We start from the raw sequence: 20,728 nt of genomic DNA, 5'->3' as shown, positions 1-20,728 counted from the left end.
GGAACAGTCAATGTTAAGTGATCAAAAATGGAAAAAATTATGTCCAGTTACATTTTGTGTTTAAATTTGAAATGTATTTTTTGAATGCACGTCCAAAGGTTTTCAATGAAAAGTAATTAGCATATAAATAAGGAGCAGAGTGGCAGCATTTCAGGGTGAAAATAACCATGCTGGTGGGCTATTAGTATTGTCAAACATAAGTACTGTTGAAGTATAATGAAAAGAGACGCAGTTTTTCCACGATTCAGTTTACGTACACACCAATATATAAGTCAATATGGATCCTTATAAGCCTTTTTGGATTTCCAATGTTTATTTACTCTATCAATTTGGTGGTGGTCAAACACGACTTCCACAAACAAACAAAAACAAGCTTAGCATGGTCTACTCCAAACACAGATGTCAGCAGTAAGACAAGTGATCTTTAAAAAGCTTTGAAATAAACAGCAAAAGGTGACACCATGTGTCTTTCTTGCAGCAAAGAAAAACTACTTCAGTTTTAGACCAAATCAAAGTGAAATAAATTTTATTGATTAAGTGAAAACCTACAAATTAAAATAATTACTTTCCAACCTGTGTTCTCGTAGCTGCAGTTCATGAAGTGTTAATACTGGGCAACAGACAAGGACCAAGCATAAAAACATTTACACATTTTCTACATCAACACCTAACTACATGCAAATTCCAGGGACGATGTGACACATGCAGCTCTAGTGCTGGCCTTCATCTAGAGGTGTTTAGTGAGGTCTGGCTCAACAGGTTGCCGAGCTGAGAATCTATATTACACTTTAAGCATAAAGACTTGAGAAGATCTGTTGCTGTTAGGCGACTTTAAATAAAAAACTCATCATGACTAGGGATGGGTATCGAAACCCGGTTCTTGTTGAGAACCGGTTCCCACTGTTTCAATTCCTTGGAATTGTTTGCCATTTTTGCAAATGATTCCCTTATCGATTCCAGTCGCCCCGAATGACGTCACCACGTTGCGGAGCGTCATTTACCTGGCAGGAAACATGGCGGCTCAAACGCTCAAAAGTTTGGTCATACTTTACGAGAACGGATGAGAACAGGGCAACTTGCAATACTTGCAAAGTAGATGTTTCCTCCCTTAAACGAAATACAGGGAGTGCAGAATTATTAGGCAAGTTGTATTTTTGAGGAATAATTTTATTATTGAACAACAACCATGTTCTCAATGAACCCAAAAAACTCATTAATATCAAAGCTGAATGTTTTTGGAAGTAGTTTTTAGTTTGTTTTTAGTTTTAGCTATTTTAGGGGGATATCTGTGTGTGCAGGTGACTATTACTGTGCATAATTATTAGGCAACTTAACAAAAAACAAATATATACCCATTTCAATTATTTATTTTTACCAGTGAAACCAATATAACATCTCCACATTCACAAATATACATTTCTGACATTCAAAAACAAAACAAAAACAAATCAGCGACCAATATAGCCACCTTTCTTTGCAAGGACACTCAAAAGCCTGCCATCCATGGATTCTGTCAGTGTTTTGATCTGTTCACCATCAACATTGCGTGCAGCAGCAACCACAGCCTCCCAGACACTGTTCAGAGAGGTGTACTGTTTTCCCTCCTTGTAAATCTCACATTTGATGATGGACCACAGGTTCTCAATGGGGTTCAGATCAGGTGAACAAGGAGGCCATGTCATTAGTTTTTCTTCTTTTATACCCTTTCTTGCCAGCCACGCTGTGGAGTACTTGGACGCGTGTGATGGAGCATTGTCCTGCATGAAAATCATGTTTTTCTTGAAGGATGCAGACTTCTTCCTGTACCACTGCTTGAAGAAGGTGTCTTCCAGAAACTGGCAGTAGGACTGGGAGTTGAGCTTGACTCCATCCTCAACCCGAAAAGGCCCCACAAGCTCATCTTTGATGATACCAGCCCAAACCAGTACTCCACCTCCACCTTGCTGGCGTCTGAGTCGGACTGGAGCTCTCTGCCCTTTACCAATCCAGCCACGGGCCCATCCATCTGGCCCATCAAGACTCACTCTCATTTCATCAGTCCATAAAACCTTAGAAAAACCAGTCTTGAGATATTTCTTGGCCGAGTCTTGACGTTTCAGCTTGTGTGTCTTGTTCAGTGGTGGTCGTCTTTCAGCCTTTCTTACCTTGGCCATGTCTCTGAGTATTGCACACCTTGTGCTTTTGGGCACTCCAGTGATGTTGCAGCTCTGAAATATGGCCAAACTGGTGACAAGTGGCATGTTGGCAGCTGCACGCTTGACTTTTCTCAGTTCATGGGCAGTTATTTTGCGCCTTGGTTTTTCCACACGCTTCTTGCGACCCTGTTGACTATTTTGAATGAAACGCTTGATTGTTCGATGATCACGCTTCAGAAGCTTTGCAATTTTGAGACTGCTGCATCCCTCTGCAAGATATCTCACTATTTTTGACTTTTCTGAGCCTGTCAAGTCCTTCTTTTGACCCATTTTGCCAAAGGAAAGGACGTTGCCTAATAATTATGCACACCTGATATAGGGTGTTGATGTCATTAGACCACACCCCTTCTCATTACAGAGATGCACATCACCTAATATGCTTAATTGGTAGTAGGCTTTCGAGCCTATACAGCTTGGAGTAAGACAACATGCATGAAGAGGATGATGTGGACAAAATACTCATTTGCCTAATAATTCTGCACTCCCTGTACTACGAATATGCAAAAGCATTTGCTCACAAAACACGCGATGACCTTAAATGAATGTCGTGATTTTAATTCCGCTCCGGACTCGTGAATCTCAACCCAGCAGCAGCGGTAACGTTTGCACGTCCTCTCCCGTTAATGCAGCAGGTAAATAATCAACTAACAGTGCATATTATGTTAGTGCGATCTGCCTTATTACAAAACCTGCCATTACTGTGCATTTAGGTGACCATGATGAGAGAGACAGAGTCTGGCTCAGATGCTGGCAGTTCTCGCTGCAGTCTACCGGTAGCGTCTCCTTTCAGGCCAGGATAGACGAATGTCACCGAGCAGTGACTAAGTTTGTGGTCAAAGGCTTGCACCCATTTGCCACAGCAGATGCCCCCGATTTTTGGTAAGTGAATGCGTTTAATTGCAGGCAGGGACATTACTGGATATTCTTGTGTAATTGCTACAGAATAATTGATGTTATACTTTGTTATTGCTACAGAAGAATATTTATTTTATTATTTTACATTTACAATTTTTTTTCCTGGGGACCCTGTGACACCCCATGGAAGAGCCATAGGCTGGATCTCTTAAGATCTCACTGTTGGGTTTGTAAGGCCATGTTACTCTTAAATGTCTGTCTTGTTCAAAGAGAAGATATAAAACAAAGTTCTAAGCTAATCGACCTTAGTGTTCTCCTTTTTTAAAAAGAATCGATAAAGAATCGAATCGTTAAACAGAATCGAAAATGGAATCGGAATTGTGAAAATCTTATCAATACCCATCCCTAATCATGACTTGGTTGTGTTCAGCATTAGCTGCTATAATGATCGAGCGAAGTCCACGTTTAGAGAAGCTCTACATACTTCATGAACCCACTGATCTTGCTTCGTAGCACAACACTCAGGTCCCCAGATGCTCTGCATGGAGCAACTGCCCTGCCCGGGATTTAAAAAAAAAAAAAAAAAAAAAAAAAAAAGCTCTTATAGGTTAATTTATAGCAGGAGTGGGGGGGACTCCAGGCCTCAAGGGCCGGTGTTCTGCAGGTTTTAGATGTGTCCTTGATCCGACACAGCTGATTTAAATGGCTAAATTACCTCCTCAACATGTCATGAAGTTATCCAGAGGCCTGGTAATGAACTAATCATTTGATTCAGGTGTGTTAATCCAGGGTGAGATCTAAAACCTGCAGGACACCGGCCGTTGAGGCTGATTTAAAGTATCTCTGCTCTCCATATCATCCCACATTGTCACGTCTACCTTGTGATGGATGGAGCCTTTCACAGCTGTTAGCACAGACTGTTTATGCTACCGGCCGAACTGCCATTACCCAGCAGGTTGTTCAGCGGTATATTTTATTAACGTGGAGTTATTAGTTCACAAATATTGTGTGCCATAGGGTTGTCCCAATAGACAATATTGTGGGGGATCTGGGGAAAAAAATTCAAGCAGAGAGCTAATGTGTTATTTTTAAACTTGGTGTTTAATTTACATTTCCTAACCTTGTGTGGAAAGAGCAAAACGAGCAATGACTGCAACAAGATGCAACTGTTTATTCTGTATGATGGAAGGCTTTAAGAGGACACAGATCCTGGTGCCACCTCCCTCGGAAGATTTTCCAAAACAGTACTAATGGGAAGCATAATCTTTGTGAAGCAAACAAAGATTATGCTTGACTTGAACTCGGATAATGGAAATGTCTGGTTGACACCCACGGTGACCTTCTGCAATTTCAGACACACCCAGATGTACGTTAATGACACTTCACACGTTGCACCGGCTCAGTCAGTGCAGACCACAGAACGAAACTGACTGATCGGTGTGATTCATCTTCAATATACAACGTGTAGAGAACTTGAGATATTTCGCTGTGTTTAAAAAGAAGGAACCACATCCGGTTATACTGTTTTTCCTTGTTATGATCACAACTTATAACTTGTGTTATTTTTTTAACTTACAAATATTAAGCAGGAAAGCCACTTAAGACTCAATCCCGAGTTTTAAACCGTTGAGGACTTTTAAATTAGTTTTCTATCCCTTTTGTGTAAAAATGAAAACCATAATTATTACATTAGAACATTTTAAAGCATCTGTCATAGAAAAACAGTGTAGTCAGACCCACTCAGTCATTTTACTAAAAATAACATGTTACCTAAAGACACAGGACTCAAACTTTGATGTGTCTGGCCTTCACGCTTCAACGAGAAATAAAATGTCACAGCTATGATCAATAGGACTGCTACAGGCCCATGAAAAGTGAGAAACAAAAACAGGTCATGGTTATTTAGTTACAAGAGTTGCCTTTTTCTTTGCCTCCCAATTCTTTATTGAACAGTCATCTATTATATGCAATCAGTGTGGGAAATCAGCTGCACTGAAAAGCAGGCTGTGGCAACTATGACGCCATTTTGGCTGGTTTGAAATACACCCCCCCTCCCCCCAACGTAGTTTAATATAGGCAGGCTGTTGCTGAAGAAACTTAAACTTTCTCTGGCTGATTTACCATGAAATACATCCATAGAGATAAATAAATGTGACAGGTAATCCAAAGTCCAGAAATAAAACTGAACCTTCCAAGATTTTAAATTAAATTACATTTATTTCCATTGTTACATATGAAAAAGAGGTTTTTGTTTTTTAGATTTCGATACTTTGAGAATTTATGTTATGGTACAGCCCCAAAGCCATCCCCACAAAAGATAATTCACTGTGACAACTCATGTGACATTATGAAAATGCGACATGAATACTGACCTTTAGAGTATCTTTACTGCTACGCCCATTATAGAACAACTCTAAAGTAGTGCACGGCAGCACTTTAATATAAAATACAGTTGTATAGTATTTATATTCAGGTAAAATCTATTATGATGTCATTGGTTTCTAAGGGCATAGACATAGAAACTAAGAAGATTTAAAAAGAAACTATTACAGGCTGTCTGCGGCAATGCAGAGGTTGTTCACTTATTCCAACACAAACTATTAGGATTGTGATCTGGACATCACATATAAAATCCTACAATTAAAAATTATAAACATGGCTTTGTGTACAAAACCATGATATGGGATTACTACATAAATGGCACAAAGATAAATTAGGCTAAAATGCATCCTGTTATAAAGACACCTGGAACATCTTACCAAGAAACAGTTCCCACACGAGTGTCTGTCATCTGACAGAATCTAGAGATCATATACATTATAACCTTATATATGAAAAATAAATTCGAACGGGAGCTGGATGAAGAAATCCCAGAAGAGATCTGATACCACATGTGGATAACACATCAACAACACAATCACTGAAATTGAGGGAATTTAGTTGGAAGAACCAGATTCTTAACTTTAATGCCCCAAATTACAAGCAAACAGACAAACACTAAACAGCCATGCTGGAAATTATGAAAATGTGGTCATATGGAATCAAACCACACTCACATTTGGGAAAATAAAACTGGGATTCATTCAGCTTTAGGTAAGCTTGGTGAAAGACTCGGTGAAATATATGATTCCAAGATCATTTCAGATCCTATACTTGAGTTATCTTAAGGGACGTATATCCTAAGGACATATCTGACACCAGCAAAGAAAATTATCACCAAACACTGACTAAGGATTGAAACACCAAGCTACAGAATGAGGTGTTTGCTGTTGAGGAGATTCTGTTGATGTGAAAGCTCAGACAGAAAAAAAAGAAGACTTTCTACAAGACTGGGACAAAAGGTTGTCATACAAAGTAAAGAAAGGACTTAAAATAAAGGATTTTGAATAAATTGAATAGAGGCAGACTTGCACTGACCTGGGACTATTTAAACGTACATGAACTTGCTTTCGTGTGTTTGTTTTTGGCTGATTTTTAATTTCAGCATTTGTGTAGGTGCTTTACATGGATAAACAAGGCAAATAAAATAAAAGCTACAAAAAAAGATAAATATGGCCTGAAGAAAAGTGATCTTACATCATCAAAAATAATTTTATTAATTAAATGCTGTCAAAGCTGTAAAGGCTCCATTATTGATTCCAAAACCTCCACACAGAATCAAACTATTGTGATTTCCAGGTCTGAGCCAGTTTGTAGATCAGATGTAAGAGCCCAATCATTAGGCTTGTTCATGCAGTAATTAACTGTTATTTACACATATAAATCAGCATAAAAGAGTTAATAGAACAAAAAAACTTTAGAAATAAATTAAAAATAAAAGTTTTATGACTTATGACACTGTTTAAAGGACAAAATAATTTCTCTCTCCAGCTGGTAAGGCTCTGCTCAAATCTATGTTTTTCCCCACAATCTATTATTTTCACATTTAAACATCTGTTTTACAAAGATTCACTCAAATATATAATCATACGAAAAATATTCATTTACAGCCCTAATGTATTTGCTTTAGTACTGTGCCCTCGTTAAGACATTTTCGTTGAATATTAATGAAAAGCTGCTGTGTATCCTTAACACAGACATCAAACTTTGTCTGAAAACCAGTGTGAAAATGTCCCTGATGCAACCAAAAACTGTGCGCCATGTTTTCCATCAGTCAAATGGATTATTTTAATGAACTGGAAACAACATAAACCAAATTGTTTCTGTACGGTTCATTCGTGTAACGACTTTATTGACTTAGCAGAACAGGAACACGGGCCAGGTCAGCGTGTTACTGTGTACCCCTCCTTCTCCTTCTACTCTAAGCTCCACCTCAGTTTCTTTCTTGTTTTTAAAAATCTTTCATTGTAGTCACTGTCTACAGCGCTGCTCAAGTTGCTGCCAAGAACTGAGCCAAGTTTGCTTACATTTGCATGTAAATTTCTGCGCTCAACAATAGTGACTGCTGAAAGTCAGCAATCACGCCTTTGTAGGGCCAAAGATCCAAAGAAATATGCCTGGCTCTTCAGCTAAAGGGTATCCAGACCAAAAACAGGATCAGTTCCAACCTTTTTTTGTTCAGTTTAAGTGCAGCTACAACTCCCTGAATGACTGTGTTTGCATACAAGCTCAACACATGCTGGAACAGTATTGAACTACAACAAACCGAGCAGGTGGCTCCAGTAAAAACAGCACAGTGGTGTAAAGCTCAACTGAAAAACATGAGTGTTTGCGTGTTACACTCACCAAATGAGAGTTCTCTTTTGCCTCTTGTACTTGCTGCACCTGTGGTTCAGCTACAACTTTCGTGTCCTGGTCAGAAGTCATGAGCCGTCTGCTTCTTGGCTCCTCAGGGAGAAGTCTCTGTGTCACCAAGTAAGCTACAGGGGGGCAGAAGGGACAAACAAGTCTGAGTCAACAACGGATGTTTATCAGCGTATCATCAGCTGGTACATGTGTAAGACAAAGGAGTCAGGAGGTAGTGTCTGACAGTTGCATTATTAAATCTGATTTTTCACACAAATTGTTTTTAATGCTTGTATATGGACAGAATAACAATCAGTGCATGTGTGGATATTTTCCTCGTACAGACTTAATTTACACTAATTTAAACTACCAACACGTTGCTGTTTCTCTTAAAATTGTAATGGCAAAACTGACAATATGCTGTTGTTCAAACCATTTCAATCTGTGCTTAATGACATGTACGGAGGCCACTATTCTAATTTCAGACACTTCAGACAGACGTGATGACAAAATGTGAAAAATCAAACGTCAGCTTGTTCTGACACATTGAAAGTATGTCACACCAATGTACAAGAAAAGCTATCAATTAGCAATAAAACAAATACAGTAACACGAAAAGCTCTGAAACTCATAACAGAAACAACCAGTGAATTAGACCCATCTACTTTATAGGCCTCGATTACACAACGTGGCTTTGATTCATATTTAGCAGCTGTTTGTTTAGTCGACAGTTTGGCCATGTTTTGGCCATTTTTGCATTAAACGATGCAGGCTTTAATATTTAGCCAGTTATTTAAATAAAATGTGTAATTGTTCTTTTGTGTTCTTGTTTTTATTGAACTGTTGCATTTGTCAAGGTCAGATTTTGTATTTTATATTCCCATTCAATAAAGGATTTTCCATTTCCTGCTGCCTGTGGATACTGACATTTACTGATGACAGTGCTGATGTTTATCTCGTGCTTTTATGGGTTTACCAGCACTCATGCTTGTATGACTGAATTTTAACATTATGGTTTTCTCACTTTTAAAAATAAAATATGTACATGTGTGATGGTGCATCCCAGCATAGAACAATCATGCAGTTATGTTGAAAACAACAGGTGCATCCATAGAAAGTAAACAGTTTTCTATCTTTAACACCTGCTACATTTGCTGCTTGTGGAGCACACAAAAAAGTGAACTTAACCTTTTTAGACAATTTTTATTAGGGGTATTTTAAAAAAAAAAAAGATACATAGTAGCATTGCAATATTTTGTTAAGGTGGTATTGTATCTATACAGAGACACCAAAAATCTGTATTGTAATCAAACACAATAATCTGGGCCAATCAAATAAAGAAACAAAGAAATAAAGAAATCATTGTATTGAATTTTTTCACATTCTGCAACAGATTAAGACTCGTGGTAACAAAATGTTTGCCCAGAGCTTGATGCTGTTGCACTCTCATGACCACTTATGATGGCAGGGCGATTGCACAGGTTGCCAGATAGGAGGCAATCTTAATACCAACAGTTGCAATCCGACTTTGACTGACTGCAGTAACTCAGAAAAATTGTTGGAAGCTTTCAAATAATTGCTAATTCATAAATGAGACAGATTGCCAACAAGTTGCCATGAGTCTAAATGAGTCTTTGTCAATGACCAGGATTCGAGGGGACTCAACACAACAGGCTGCCAGCTAGTTGTATTCTGGTTTATATGCCTATAGAACAGGAAGGTTGCAGAGTGGAAATGTATTAATTAAATGTGAATTTCTGTCTATGTAGACAGCAGCAGATATGTGCTTGTCAATGGTTTATCACAGTTAATTGCCTACTTGACCACATTCAATAGCAGACAGAGCACACAGACTTTGTCTGGCAGTATTTATGGCAGGTTGTCATGACAGTCGAATTTTTGCAGCCCAAAAAAAAAGAAGAAGAAGAAGAAGAAGAAGAAGGAAAAGAAAAGAAAAGAAAAGAAAAAAACAGTTTAAGTGTGATAACTTTATCTTATAGGATAAAACATATACTGGCAAAGTTAAACTTTGAGGACATCACTGGAAAAAATTAGTTAAAAGAATGTGATCGGGGTTTTTTTCAAATGTGTTGAAAGAATGCAGCTGACAAAATGTGATCAAGTAGAGTATGTGTTATTGCAATACTCATCGCAAAATATTTTTAAAAAATTAAATTGTCATATCATGAGTGAAGTATTCTGATAAGATTGTATCGTAGAAGGCGGCAATGATCATCATATTCCACATATGTGGCTAAAAACTGATACAGACTGCAGAGAATACTGCAGTCTGTATCAGTTAGCAGCATGTGAGTGATTAAAAATTATTAATGTTAATGTTGTAGTCTCAACAGAAAGGTTGATAATAAACCAGCAATAAGACTGACACAGATCATGTGTGTAATTTCTGGTTGATCTTCAGCCTCATTTCTCTGATGCAGTGAAACCAGGCGCATTAAAAGAAAAATGTTTTTCTTGAGTTAACAGGAGCAGCACTCGTCATTGTCACAATCACGGCAGGTAAAAATCCAACCAGTCTTTTCTGGACCGACCGCTCAACAAACGTGAAGAAAATAATCTGCTCTCATCCACTGCTCTCTCGTTTCACACAGCAATAAAGCAAATGCATAAAGATAAGTCAAAATAAAAGCTGTCCGTTTAGTTTGCCGCTATGTTTTTAAAATCTAAATGTGTAAGACAATATTTGTTATTGAAGCTTTAAAATAACTGTAATAGCAGGTAAGTCTGCTAGAGAGATTGGATAGCTTCTATAAACCTGAAGTTTACCAAATTTACAGCTCGCAGCAGACTAAACAAGCAGCTTTTCCTTAAAGCCAAAAATGTCACTTTTCTTCAGGCGGTCTAATGAAGGACTCTTATGGGCTTTAACAACTGCCCCTGTCAGCTCTACAACGTTCCATCCTACTGGCTAAATATTTGAACATACGCTCCTAAATACTTTTTATTGTCCTTGTGCATCTATTTTTAGCCACAAATGCGAGCAAAACACTTACATCATCAAGCCCTGCCTTCCTGAATTCTTTTCCAGGTAAAAAGGACGCTTAGCTGCACTCTTTGCTTTCTGTTTATACACGAGTCAAACGTCATGAGGTTTTGTAGGTCAAGTTCTCGACATCACTCTGTCATCCCCAAGGCCCGATTGGATGATCACTTCCACAACATTTGACCTCAGTGTAACGGGGGGGGGACAAAACAAAACACCACTGGAAACACCTTCTTTTCTGTCCTGCTTGTAAAGCGGTGATAATCCGCCCAACAATCGGACGCCTGTCCCTGACACGGGCCCTCGCTGTGTTCGCATACAAGGCAGAAAAAGAATGGTGTGGCTGTAAAGCCGGTGACCTTTGATCCACATAATGACACAGTGTCACTGCTGCTGTGATGAATGGGGCTGAGCACAAGCCTCCATCAACTCACATCAATAATTGAAGCATCTGTTTGTGTGATAAACTTTGCACCTAACATTGTAAAAACGGTTTGACAACAGAAAGCTGCACACAACCCGAGTGTGTAACTAGCTGACAAATCATGCGAAATCTATTATTTTATTATTTTTGGACTAAATAGGAAGCCAGTAACCAACGATTGGGTGTGGGGGTTCTGGGTATTCATGTCACCTTGTGTGCTTCAGTACCAAATTCTCTGTGATGTATTTTTCTGTTTCTGCTGTCACACATTTAAAGGACTGAAATACTGACACAAAGTCTTGGCAGCCTTTTTTCCGAACTGCTGCTCTTTAATGCTGACGTCCTGATTTGAACTTCTACCTCTGATAAAAATCACCACACACATAAATAAAAAATAACTCTTGCTGTGATTAAAGCCAGAAAGTCTCATTCTTGTCTATGTCAGCTGCCCTTCGGTCAACTGCCTGTTCCAATTGAGGCTGAACCACGCTCACCTCAGAGAGCTCTTCCAGAAAGGGTCGTGGTCTGAAACGGTTTCTGCAGATTTAAAACTACAGACACTGTAAGAGCTTATTTGGTAAACAGCTTAAGGAAGAAAAAAAAAAAAGAAAAGAAAAAGGTGTTAGTCTGTCCCTAAAACACCCTAACAGGCATTTTTGTTGGCAGAGCCCATGTTACATGAATTGCAGGAAGTTTTTGGGGTACAGATGGGGGCGAAGACTGCAACAGGCAACGCTGAACTGATGTTCTGCACTGCACCTACGAGGCGAGTGGCACAGAGCTGAAAGCAGACCATGTGAAAGCCTGTGAGCACTGGAGATAAAAGCAGCTGAAGGCAAACACTAATAATCCTTCCACAGGTTCACTTACAGAAACCTCAGTTTTACTTCCTCTTGAGAGATCTTACTGAGCTAAAGCTCTCCTTTAATCATCCTGACTCGAGCTGAACTCAACTGATCAGGCTTTGCTTTTGTGGAGGACCAAATGCTTCCTGCTGGAGCAAAAATAGTCATCGTTTGATCCGGACTGTGTTGTTTTCATAATTGCTGGCCGCCAAATTTATAAACAAATTTTAAATTCAACACTTTTGTGCAGAAACTTGAAATCATATTATGAACCTGTTAGATCTACATCTACTTGATATATAAGCTGACCCATAGCACAACAAATGACATAGCTACCAGGCTGTGATATCAGCTAAAATACTCTTCGTTTAGCCCAAAGGTTGGGCAATGCTTGTGTTAGAGTAGTGAGAACAACCTTTTCACTCTGGTCAGAAACTTTCGCACACCATGAAGCTGAAAGCATGCAAACTTGGATCACTAGCCACAAATGTAAATATGAATCAACTGAAAGAACCACTCAGAGGAAACTGAGAACTTGTGAAAATGACAGTTGTTGTGACATTAATGTAAACTATTTTAAACTACTTCAGGAACCTCACACTGGTAATACTAATGTTACTGAGGTAAAGCATCAGTCCAATTGATTCAGCTAAAACATTTAACATGTTCTGCCTTGTTTGTGTAAAAGTAAATACACAGAAAGGTTGGACAGCTGAGATAGACTGTGTGAACTGTGCTGCTCTCAAAAACAGTAAAGATGCCGATTTTGCGTCCTGCGCTGCGAGCTGTTGTTCATCAAATGTCATCTAAATATTAACCAAGTTGGGTTTTTCTTAATTCTGTTTTTGCTATCACGCACAGTAACTCACTAATTGCTCATCAATTTGAATTACTCATTATTTCAAAAGCGTATAAATCCCTCCTGTGGCAAGTAGTTAAGAAGAGAACTCACACCTCCCCACACCCACACCATTTTAAAATTAAATTAAATCCAGATAAAAAATATCTGAAGTTTCTTTTAAAATATAATTAAAGAAGCTCATTTCTCTCCAATTCAGCGACAATTACATTTTTTAGCTTTAAGCAGCCAGCAGGAATACATCTCATGCCCACAGCGTTGTAATTTTAACCTGAGACAACACCTTCAACCAACACACAAACTGCCTTTTAGAGAAAACACCTGCACTCTGAGAGTGAGCCAAGTATTGATATTTACTTTATGCAGGATAAACTCCAGACCAGAGACGTTTCCCTTTGGTCACTTTACAGGTCGTCACTGAAATATTATCAGTCTGTCAAAACATTTAACATGGATAATTGTGAGAAGCCAAAACTGTAAGTGAAATTTAATTTTCATTAATCGCACAGCCCTAAGGCAGCCTAACCTGGTAGTGTGTAGTACTGTGGTTTAAAGTAACAGCTTATAAATATTAAGTCAAATTGAACTTGGATAAACACACAGGCTGGCTCATAAGTGCCTGCTCAAAAAGAATTCTTTTCTTGCTTATTTCACCCTCACTATACCTGAACTTAGAGAGCCACCCCAGCCAATCCCACTCTAACTCCACCTATACCTGTACTTACAAAAGGCATAACAAAATGCCCAGATCTCTTTATTTTATCTGGCTTAACTACACCAAACATCAACAATTAGGACAACTGATTACACAAAGGCCATTGTCAACTTAATCTACAGCATCTGACCAATCACAATCATAAGTGTGCTGAGAGCAGATTGATCGACTCAGAGATAAAATTATAATCTTAGAAAATACGAAGAAGGTAAGCTCGTAATACAGCCTGACCATGTCAAAGCTCTATTATTAAAAGGGGGGGGGGTCGTTTGATGTGTGCAAAAAAGTTTCAGGTTTTTACTTTCAGATGGAGCCTGAACATTAAAAAAAAAAAATAAATAAACAGTTTGTGAAGAAATAAAGACCAAAAATTAAAAACAGGATTCATATTGGTTAGTGTGTAGGATTTTTGCTGGCATAGAGTGGACCTTTAATGCGCACCTATGCATAAGCACGACTGGTATGCATATAGTTGTAGCAAAAACACATTTATAGCAAATTTCTACTCTTGCTGCCCTCTCAAAGAGCTTTAGACTACAAGGCCACATTTAATCTACCTCACATCCACGGCCAATTTACAATCACCATTTAACATAAGCAGTCCTTGGACTGTGGGAGGAACGTGGAGTATGCAGAGAGGACCCACATACACAGGAATAACAAGCAAACGCCACACAGAAAGGCCAGAGCCGCGGTTAGAATTAGGAAACTACTTAATGTGACGCCTCAAAGTGCCAGAACACCCTCAGCATTGGTCACCATAACATCATAACACAGTCACTTCTATTTATGCTAGCTGCTGTTGTTTCTGTGGATTTCACAAACAAAAAGTTAAGCTTCAGTAAATTAAACCCTACTTAAAAATACTGGTTTACAATCCTTTAAAAAAATTAAATAAAATAAAACACAGTATTGGTGATGGTGCTTGGTTGGTGGACACATCTACTTTAAAATTTCATAACAAAACAAATTGTTTTAAACAGGAATAAATTTGTTCCTCAAATCTCTTTGAGTGATGCTCATCAAATGAAGAAGAGAACTTTAGAGTATGTCCAGGGTAAGATTAATCAATTCCCATTATTCTAAGACATGATACTGCCACAGAGAGATAAAGCTGTCTAATCGAGCTCAGCCCTGCATCTGCACTGGTGCACAGCCACAGGACAGCAGCAGCACTGCAGAGGTGGACCCACATCCGACCTACACAACACCTTTACAGTCTACAGTGGAACTTGAGTGGAACTCGGGTTTACCTGCTGCAGCAGCTTCTCTTTTCTGCTTTTTTCCAAAATTCAGAGGGCGCATTAACTTTTCATTCATATCCATGTTTTGTGTACTTTAAATATTCTTCTTGCGTCTCCCATGGTTAAAGAGGACTAACAGCAGTAGAATAATATTTTTGTTCAGTGCAACTTCTACTATGGTAGAGGTTGCACTGAATGAGCAACTTAATATAAGAATAAGCTCCAAATCTTATATCTATCATAAGAACTGCATGGTTAGAGGTTAGTGGTTCAGTAGTTATCACCTTTAGCCACTAGTTATTTTCATCTTGCTGTTATTATAACTGCAGTGAGGAGACCAGCTATAGTGGTATTTGTAGTAAGTACTTTTAGAGACACAAAACCCTCACCTGTGTGTATTCATTGTGTCACTCTTTCAGAGAATAAATGTGCAGATGTTTAGTCACGTAGAAACAATCCTTCCTGCCCGAGGTCAGGGCAATCACAGCAGCACCACTTTCTAAAGAGCTGACTGATAAATGGATAGTTATTTCGTACCTGTTGAGCATTCTTATTTTGAACTTAACCTGCTCTGGAGCAAGCGATGTATCGCCTTAACAACAAAAATACCTACATAACCCCAAAGACCCAGAGTTACACCTGAAGTTATCTTGCTCAAGTCCAAATTCTGCTTCCTAGTACAGACCTCAGAGCACACAATACAGACAATGTTAAACAACTTATTTCAAAGTTATTCCAAAGGAAAACGACAACACTGAAAATAAACATTTTAATAAGCAATGTTTTTAAAGGGTGGGTTAATTTACTTAACCTTGAGTACATATTTTGTGAACAAATACACACAAACACCAGAAAACAAGAGATGTCTGTTAAGTAATTAGATGCAGACCAACCGCTTTTCTCATCACAAAAAAGGCCCATTGTGAGTCCAGAAACCCCGCTGCCACTACACCTGAGGCTGCCCCCCGAATCCCCACTTTAACCCCTCAATACAACCCTTCAACAAACAGTGACCCTTATCAAACCACATCCCATTTCCTCTACAGATGCAGTGACTCAATCATGAGGTTTAGACAGGGCCTGAACCAAAACAAGCTCTGCTCACTCCTCCCCTTCGTGTTTCCACCCTGCTCAATCACTTCAGGTGATTTATGACCCCCAGCCGGTGCTCTAAAACAGGGCCGAGGTTCAACTCTACCGGTGAAAAATGCAAGGGTGGTCCACAGGACTGTATTTATAGTCGGTTGCTTACCGCTGGTGGAGGATGGTCGCAAGACATCTTGGATGTCTGTAAACGCTGCTAATCAGCTGCTAATCAGCGTGTACCTCCGTCCATCCACACACACTCGAGAAGCATTTGTTTGGATCAACTTGACAAGTCAAAAAACATTACAACTTCCAGCGGAGACGCAATGCAGGCGCGTTTAGCAGCTGACAGCCGGCAGCGACTGCAGCTCACATGCCAGGGGCCAAACTAAGCGACACTCCTTTAATAATTGCGCCGTGATGAGGACGAAGTGCGGCCTGAGCGTGGGTAAAGAAAAAAAACACAGCTACTGTAGCCACGACGCCTGTGTGGTAAAGTTGAGCCGACTGCAAAGTAGCAGCCATGTCTTGTTAGCTGGTTTGCAGCAGCATCCAATGAAAGATGGCGACCTCAGGCGTGATTTCGCGGATTCCCCAACCCCCAACCGATTTGAATCAGTTAGTTAGCAAGAGAGCTAACTTGCCCCTGACCGTGTGTTTACCACCCCTCTCCCCTTAATGACAGAGAACAGCTTCTTACTCACCTGTCAACTCTCACTATACGGCTCTGCAAACACTGTGGTAGCTGCTGCTGGAGGTGGTGCTGGACTGAGGCCTCGAACTGGCTTCCAGGCTAAATGCGCAGGGTGTTAGCTAGCGAGCTAGCAAGCTGTATCGAGCACGCTAGCTGCGAACAACCGGCTCAAACTTCACCCGCAAACAGTCTTCAGGTGTCAGGGGACGCACCCACAGCCAGTTGCAGCGCAATGACAAAAACACTCCAACACTGACACGGGGAAGGGGGGAAAAGAAAGGAAAACGAGGTCCCCCTTAACAACACTGCAAGCTAGTTAGCAAGTTAGCTAGGTGGCTAGCTAGCTAGCTTGCCTGCCTATCAAGTTTGTGCAGTCGATGAAAACTGGCGTCTGGAAGCAAAATCCCTCACGGTCAACAGCAGGCTCTGAGGGAGGGAGGCCAGTCCAGAAACAATCAGGGGAAGCCTAAAAAGTGAGAAATAAACGTGACTCGTCTTCCAGCTTCCGATCGATCAAACATTCGCTCCTGCTAAAGATGAGAGAGAGAAGAGGGGGGTTTGGAATGGAGAAGTCGGCGTTTCCTTTCCTTTTCGTGTGCAGCGCAAAGATCGTCTATAGCGCAGATTTACCGGACATCTCAGCGGCTCCGAAAAACTTTTTTTAAGTGTCCACCAAAGACCAGAGCTTCATTATAAATATTTGAATTAATAAAGCCCAACAATATCACATAGCTTCAAAGGGATTCACATATTTAAAAATGGGGCCACTTACATCTTAAACCAGGCATTTAATCAAACAAGCAACCTATCAGAAATACACACACACACACACACAAATAATCATAAGTAAAAACAAATCAGCAAAACATAATCAAAGAAATATATAAGAAACAATGTTAGTTTAAAAAAGTAGAAGGAAATTTTGATACTAATCAGGAAGGCATGCAAATGGTCTTTATCTGCTAGATTACCAAACGTGGCTGAGCTCAACAGGCATGGCTGTGCACTGCTATTCTTAATTTCAATATTTGGTAAAAGGACTAGTAAATAAAAACGTGTTCTTGAAATTATCTGTAGCATTTGCTTCCCTAATATTTTGATCTTCCACAGTTTGGGGGCTTTAACTGTGAAAGCTGATAGCTCAAAGTTCGGCAGTGTAAGATCTAAGAGGGCGAGTCAGTTTGTGACAGACTTTCGGAAATATAAGAAGGTCCAAGACAAATGAGGATTTTCTATTCGGGTAAGAGCATTTTAAAGGCGGCTTATATTGTTTACCTCATGTCAATAGACTAACGCTACATGTTAAATAGGTTTATTGTGTTATGTTTCTGTATAATAGGTAGACAGACACATCTTATAGTTTGAGGTGGTGCAAAGAATTTTTATATATACACAACAGTGATTACAAATTAAGAAGACAGAACTGAAGCTAAGTTAAAAAATACAAAATTCAGACTCAGATTGTGCGAAAGAGTACTTCAAATGGCATTAATAAATAATATATGCAGTATAAATCAAAGAAGGTATGTGGCTGTCCTGACAGGTGTGTTCACCTGACACAGAAAAACAGACCTGTTATGCAGTTTTACAGAGAACAGTAGGAATGATTTCCTGAAGCGTTCTTCATTCAGTGAGGTTGAACACGTCTGAGGAAGAATGAGCTCTGCTGCCTCTGCAGTGTGGAGCGGAGCAGGTGTGATGGGGCATGGTGGAGAGCAGTTTGTTCAGTGACCTCCTGTTTCTCACTGACTCAGACGCCTCCAGATTCTGGCCAGTGATCCCGTGGAGCCTGCTGCCATCTCTGGCACCGATGCTGTCCACCCAGCAGTCAACTGCAAACTAAACAGCGCCCTTGCCACACACTGAGCTTCCTCCGAAAGCAGAGTCTGCTCATTCCCTGCTCATACACAGCACCAATGTTGGTCCTCCAGCCCAGTCTGCCATTTAAGTGAACACCCAAGTACCTGTAGCTCTCCTCTGGAAGCCAACCAACTCTTTTTTGTCTTGCTGACATTCAGGAGGTTATTTCCCTGCACTCCAACTCCAGCCAGCCCTTAATACACCCACCCACTGCAGTGTCATCAGAGCACTTCTTTTCCCAACAGTGAAAAGTAAACAGGAATGGAGACAGGACAGTCAGCTGTGCCCCAGTACTGATAAGCACCACATCAGACATGGCTCCCCCGCCATACAAACCAACAGACAGCCACGAGACCGTGGAAGTGACACCCATCCTGAGCAGGTATTAAACTTACTGAAAAAACATGACTCTCACAATGCCACCAAGGTATATCCACTCCTATGTGGGCTACTGGTTATTTCTAAATATAATCTTTTTGACTTAAAAAGACAAACAAGACAACTTTTTAAAATAACTGCTGACAAATGAATTTGTTACAGCAGGTGAGAATGAAGTAAAACACAAATATATAGGAAATAAGTATAATAGCTTATGAGTCAGTAAAATAAGAATATAGCGTGACAAAAGTATTATCAAGAGAAGTAAAAAAATTAATTTGAAATCATAATAAATGCGAGACATGAAAATTTAAAAAACCATAACAAATGAACAAATCTAAACACCAATCTTTAAGTGACAATAAATAGATAGGAATATTTAAATGGTAACAAATAGATAGATAAATAAACAAATAAATACATAAATAAATAAATAAGTGTGCAAAAGTTTCAAGTCACACCTCATTTATTTGTTTTGCTTCAAAGGAGACAGATTATTTCTGGGTTTGTATTGCTGACACTGGCTGCTTTTTCACTCATTTTCAGTCCAGTCCTTGTACCTCACCATGTTCACAGGAATGTTTGTTAAGCAGCTTTACACTGACCTATGGATGAAAAAACCACATAACTTACAGGATGAACCTGTGTTGTGTCCACACATAACAGACAACCAAGTGAAGAAATTTTCAGATTCTATCTTCTGGCTCTTTGTTACTAATAGCCTGTCAAAAAAACACATTTATTCCCACTCCCATAATGGTTTGACAGGAATATACATTACTTTTTGCAACAACAAGGGGATTCCCAAAGAGCTATTAGCTGAAACCATGGCATACCTAAGCATGATGTGCAGTGTGTCCTTAACAAATCTGAGTGACCTGTACAAGTGACAGGCCTAAAAACTGTCATGAAATCCAGCAAAGACCTGACACAGGACCTGAGAGGTGAATCCTGGACCTTCGGATAATTCATCTGCTGTTTACTGAAGCCTCATCAGAAATACTCTCAGTGGAAGGGTGGCTGTCAAGAAGTCATTCTTAAGCAAAGGAAACAGGGAGAAAAGGCTGAGGTGTGCCAGGTTACACAAGAACTGGACTAAAAATCAGTCAGTATCTGTCTATAAAACTGTCTGGAAGCTCTGTCATAGTGTAGTAAGTATTGTTGGGGATCTTATCAATGCTGATGAAATAGTGCCATCAGATTTTGACCCCCTCATGCTACATCATCTTGAAAATATCTGACTGGAAAGGCAGTGATCCCAAACAGACTGCCAGTGCAGTAAAATCATACCTGGATAGAAAACAGTGGAACACCATCAGTCATGGATTGGCCTCCCCAGAGCCTGAATCTTAGTATTACAGAAGCATTGTTGGATCATCCTGACAGAGAACAGAACAAAAGACAGCAAACATCCAAAGAAGAGCTTTGAATGTCCTTCAAGAAACCTGGAGAACTACTTCTGAAGACTAACAGAGTTGAGGCTGTGTTAAATAATAAAAGTGATCGTACCAAATATTGACCTTCAAGCTCTAAAGAATTGTACAAACTCTGTTTTTACCTTATATTCCATATTTCCACGTGAGCTGCCGTGTTTCAGTAAAATGCTGCACCTATTTTGCATTTTTAAGCAAAATATAAAGAAAGACTTTCTCACAGGGCTATATTTCATCATCAGTGCAGGAGGAAAGCTGACACTGAGGGAAAATTCTTTAAAGTGCTAAGGAAAAAATGTTGTCCTGTTTTGTCTTTTTCTGTTCTGGTGCTGAGTTAGCGGATACCGAGCCTGCGCTAAAGTCTGATACGGTTCTCACTGAGGCCGGAGGAGCAGAGCCAGAGGATCGAGG

At 39.6% G+C, this 20,728-nt stretch overlaps 1 protein-coding gene across 3 annotated transcripts in view; it reads right to left on the bottom strand.

The window, feature by feature from the left end:
- larp4b (La ribonucleoprotein 4B) overlaps positions 1–17,241 on the bottom strand; it is a 52,274-nt gene extending 35,033 nt beyond the window's left edge. For 2 of the 3 annotated variants that reach the window (XM_084911569.1, XM_084911570.1), the window contains exons 1-2: positions 16,657–17,240; positions 7,776–7,909 (exon numbers count right to left, since the gene is read on the bottom strand). In XM_084911569.1, the coding sequence (XP_084767695.1) occupies positions 7,776–7,856 (81 nt within the window). In that variant the 5' untranslated portion in view covers positions 7,857–7,909; positions 16,657–17,240. Of the gene's footprint in view, positions 1–7,775; positions 7,910–16,656 lie in introns of all 3 variants that reach the window. The other variant, XM_084911568.1, reaches the window with a different exon arrangement.
- Between the last annotated feature and the right edge of the window lie 3,487 nt (positions 17,242–20,728).

The sequence above is a fragment of the Perissodus microlepis genome, chromosome 18 (genome assembly GCF_051167445.1).
Source record: "Perissodus microlepis isolate ML-2025 ecotype Zambia chromosome 18, ASM5116744v1, whole genome shotgun sequence".
Taxonomy (NCBI): domain Eukaryota; kingdom Metazoa; phylum Chordata; class Actinopteri; order Cichliformes; family Cichlidae; genus Perissodus; species Perissodus microlepis.
This window is presented reverse-complemented; position numbering and strand designations above follow the sequence as displayed.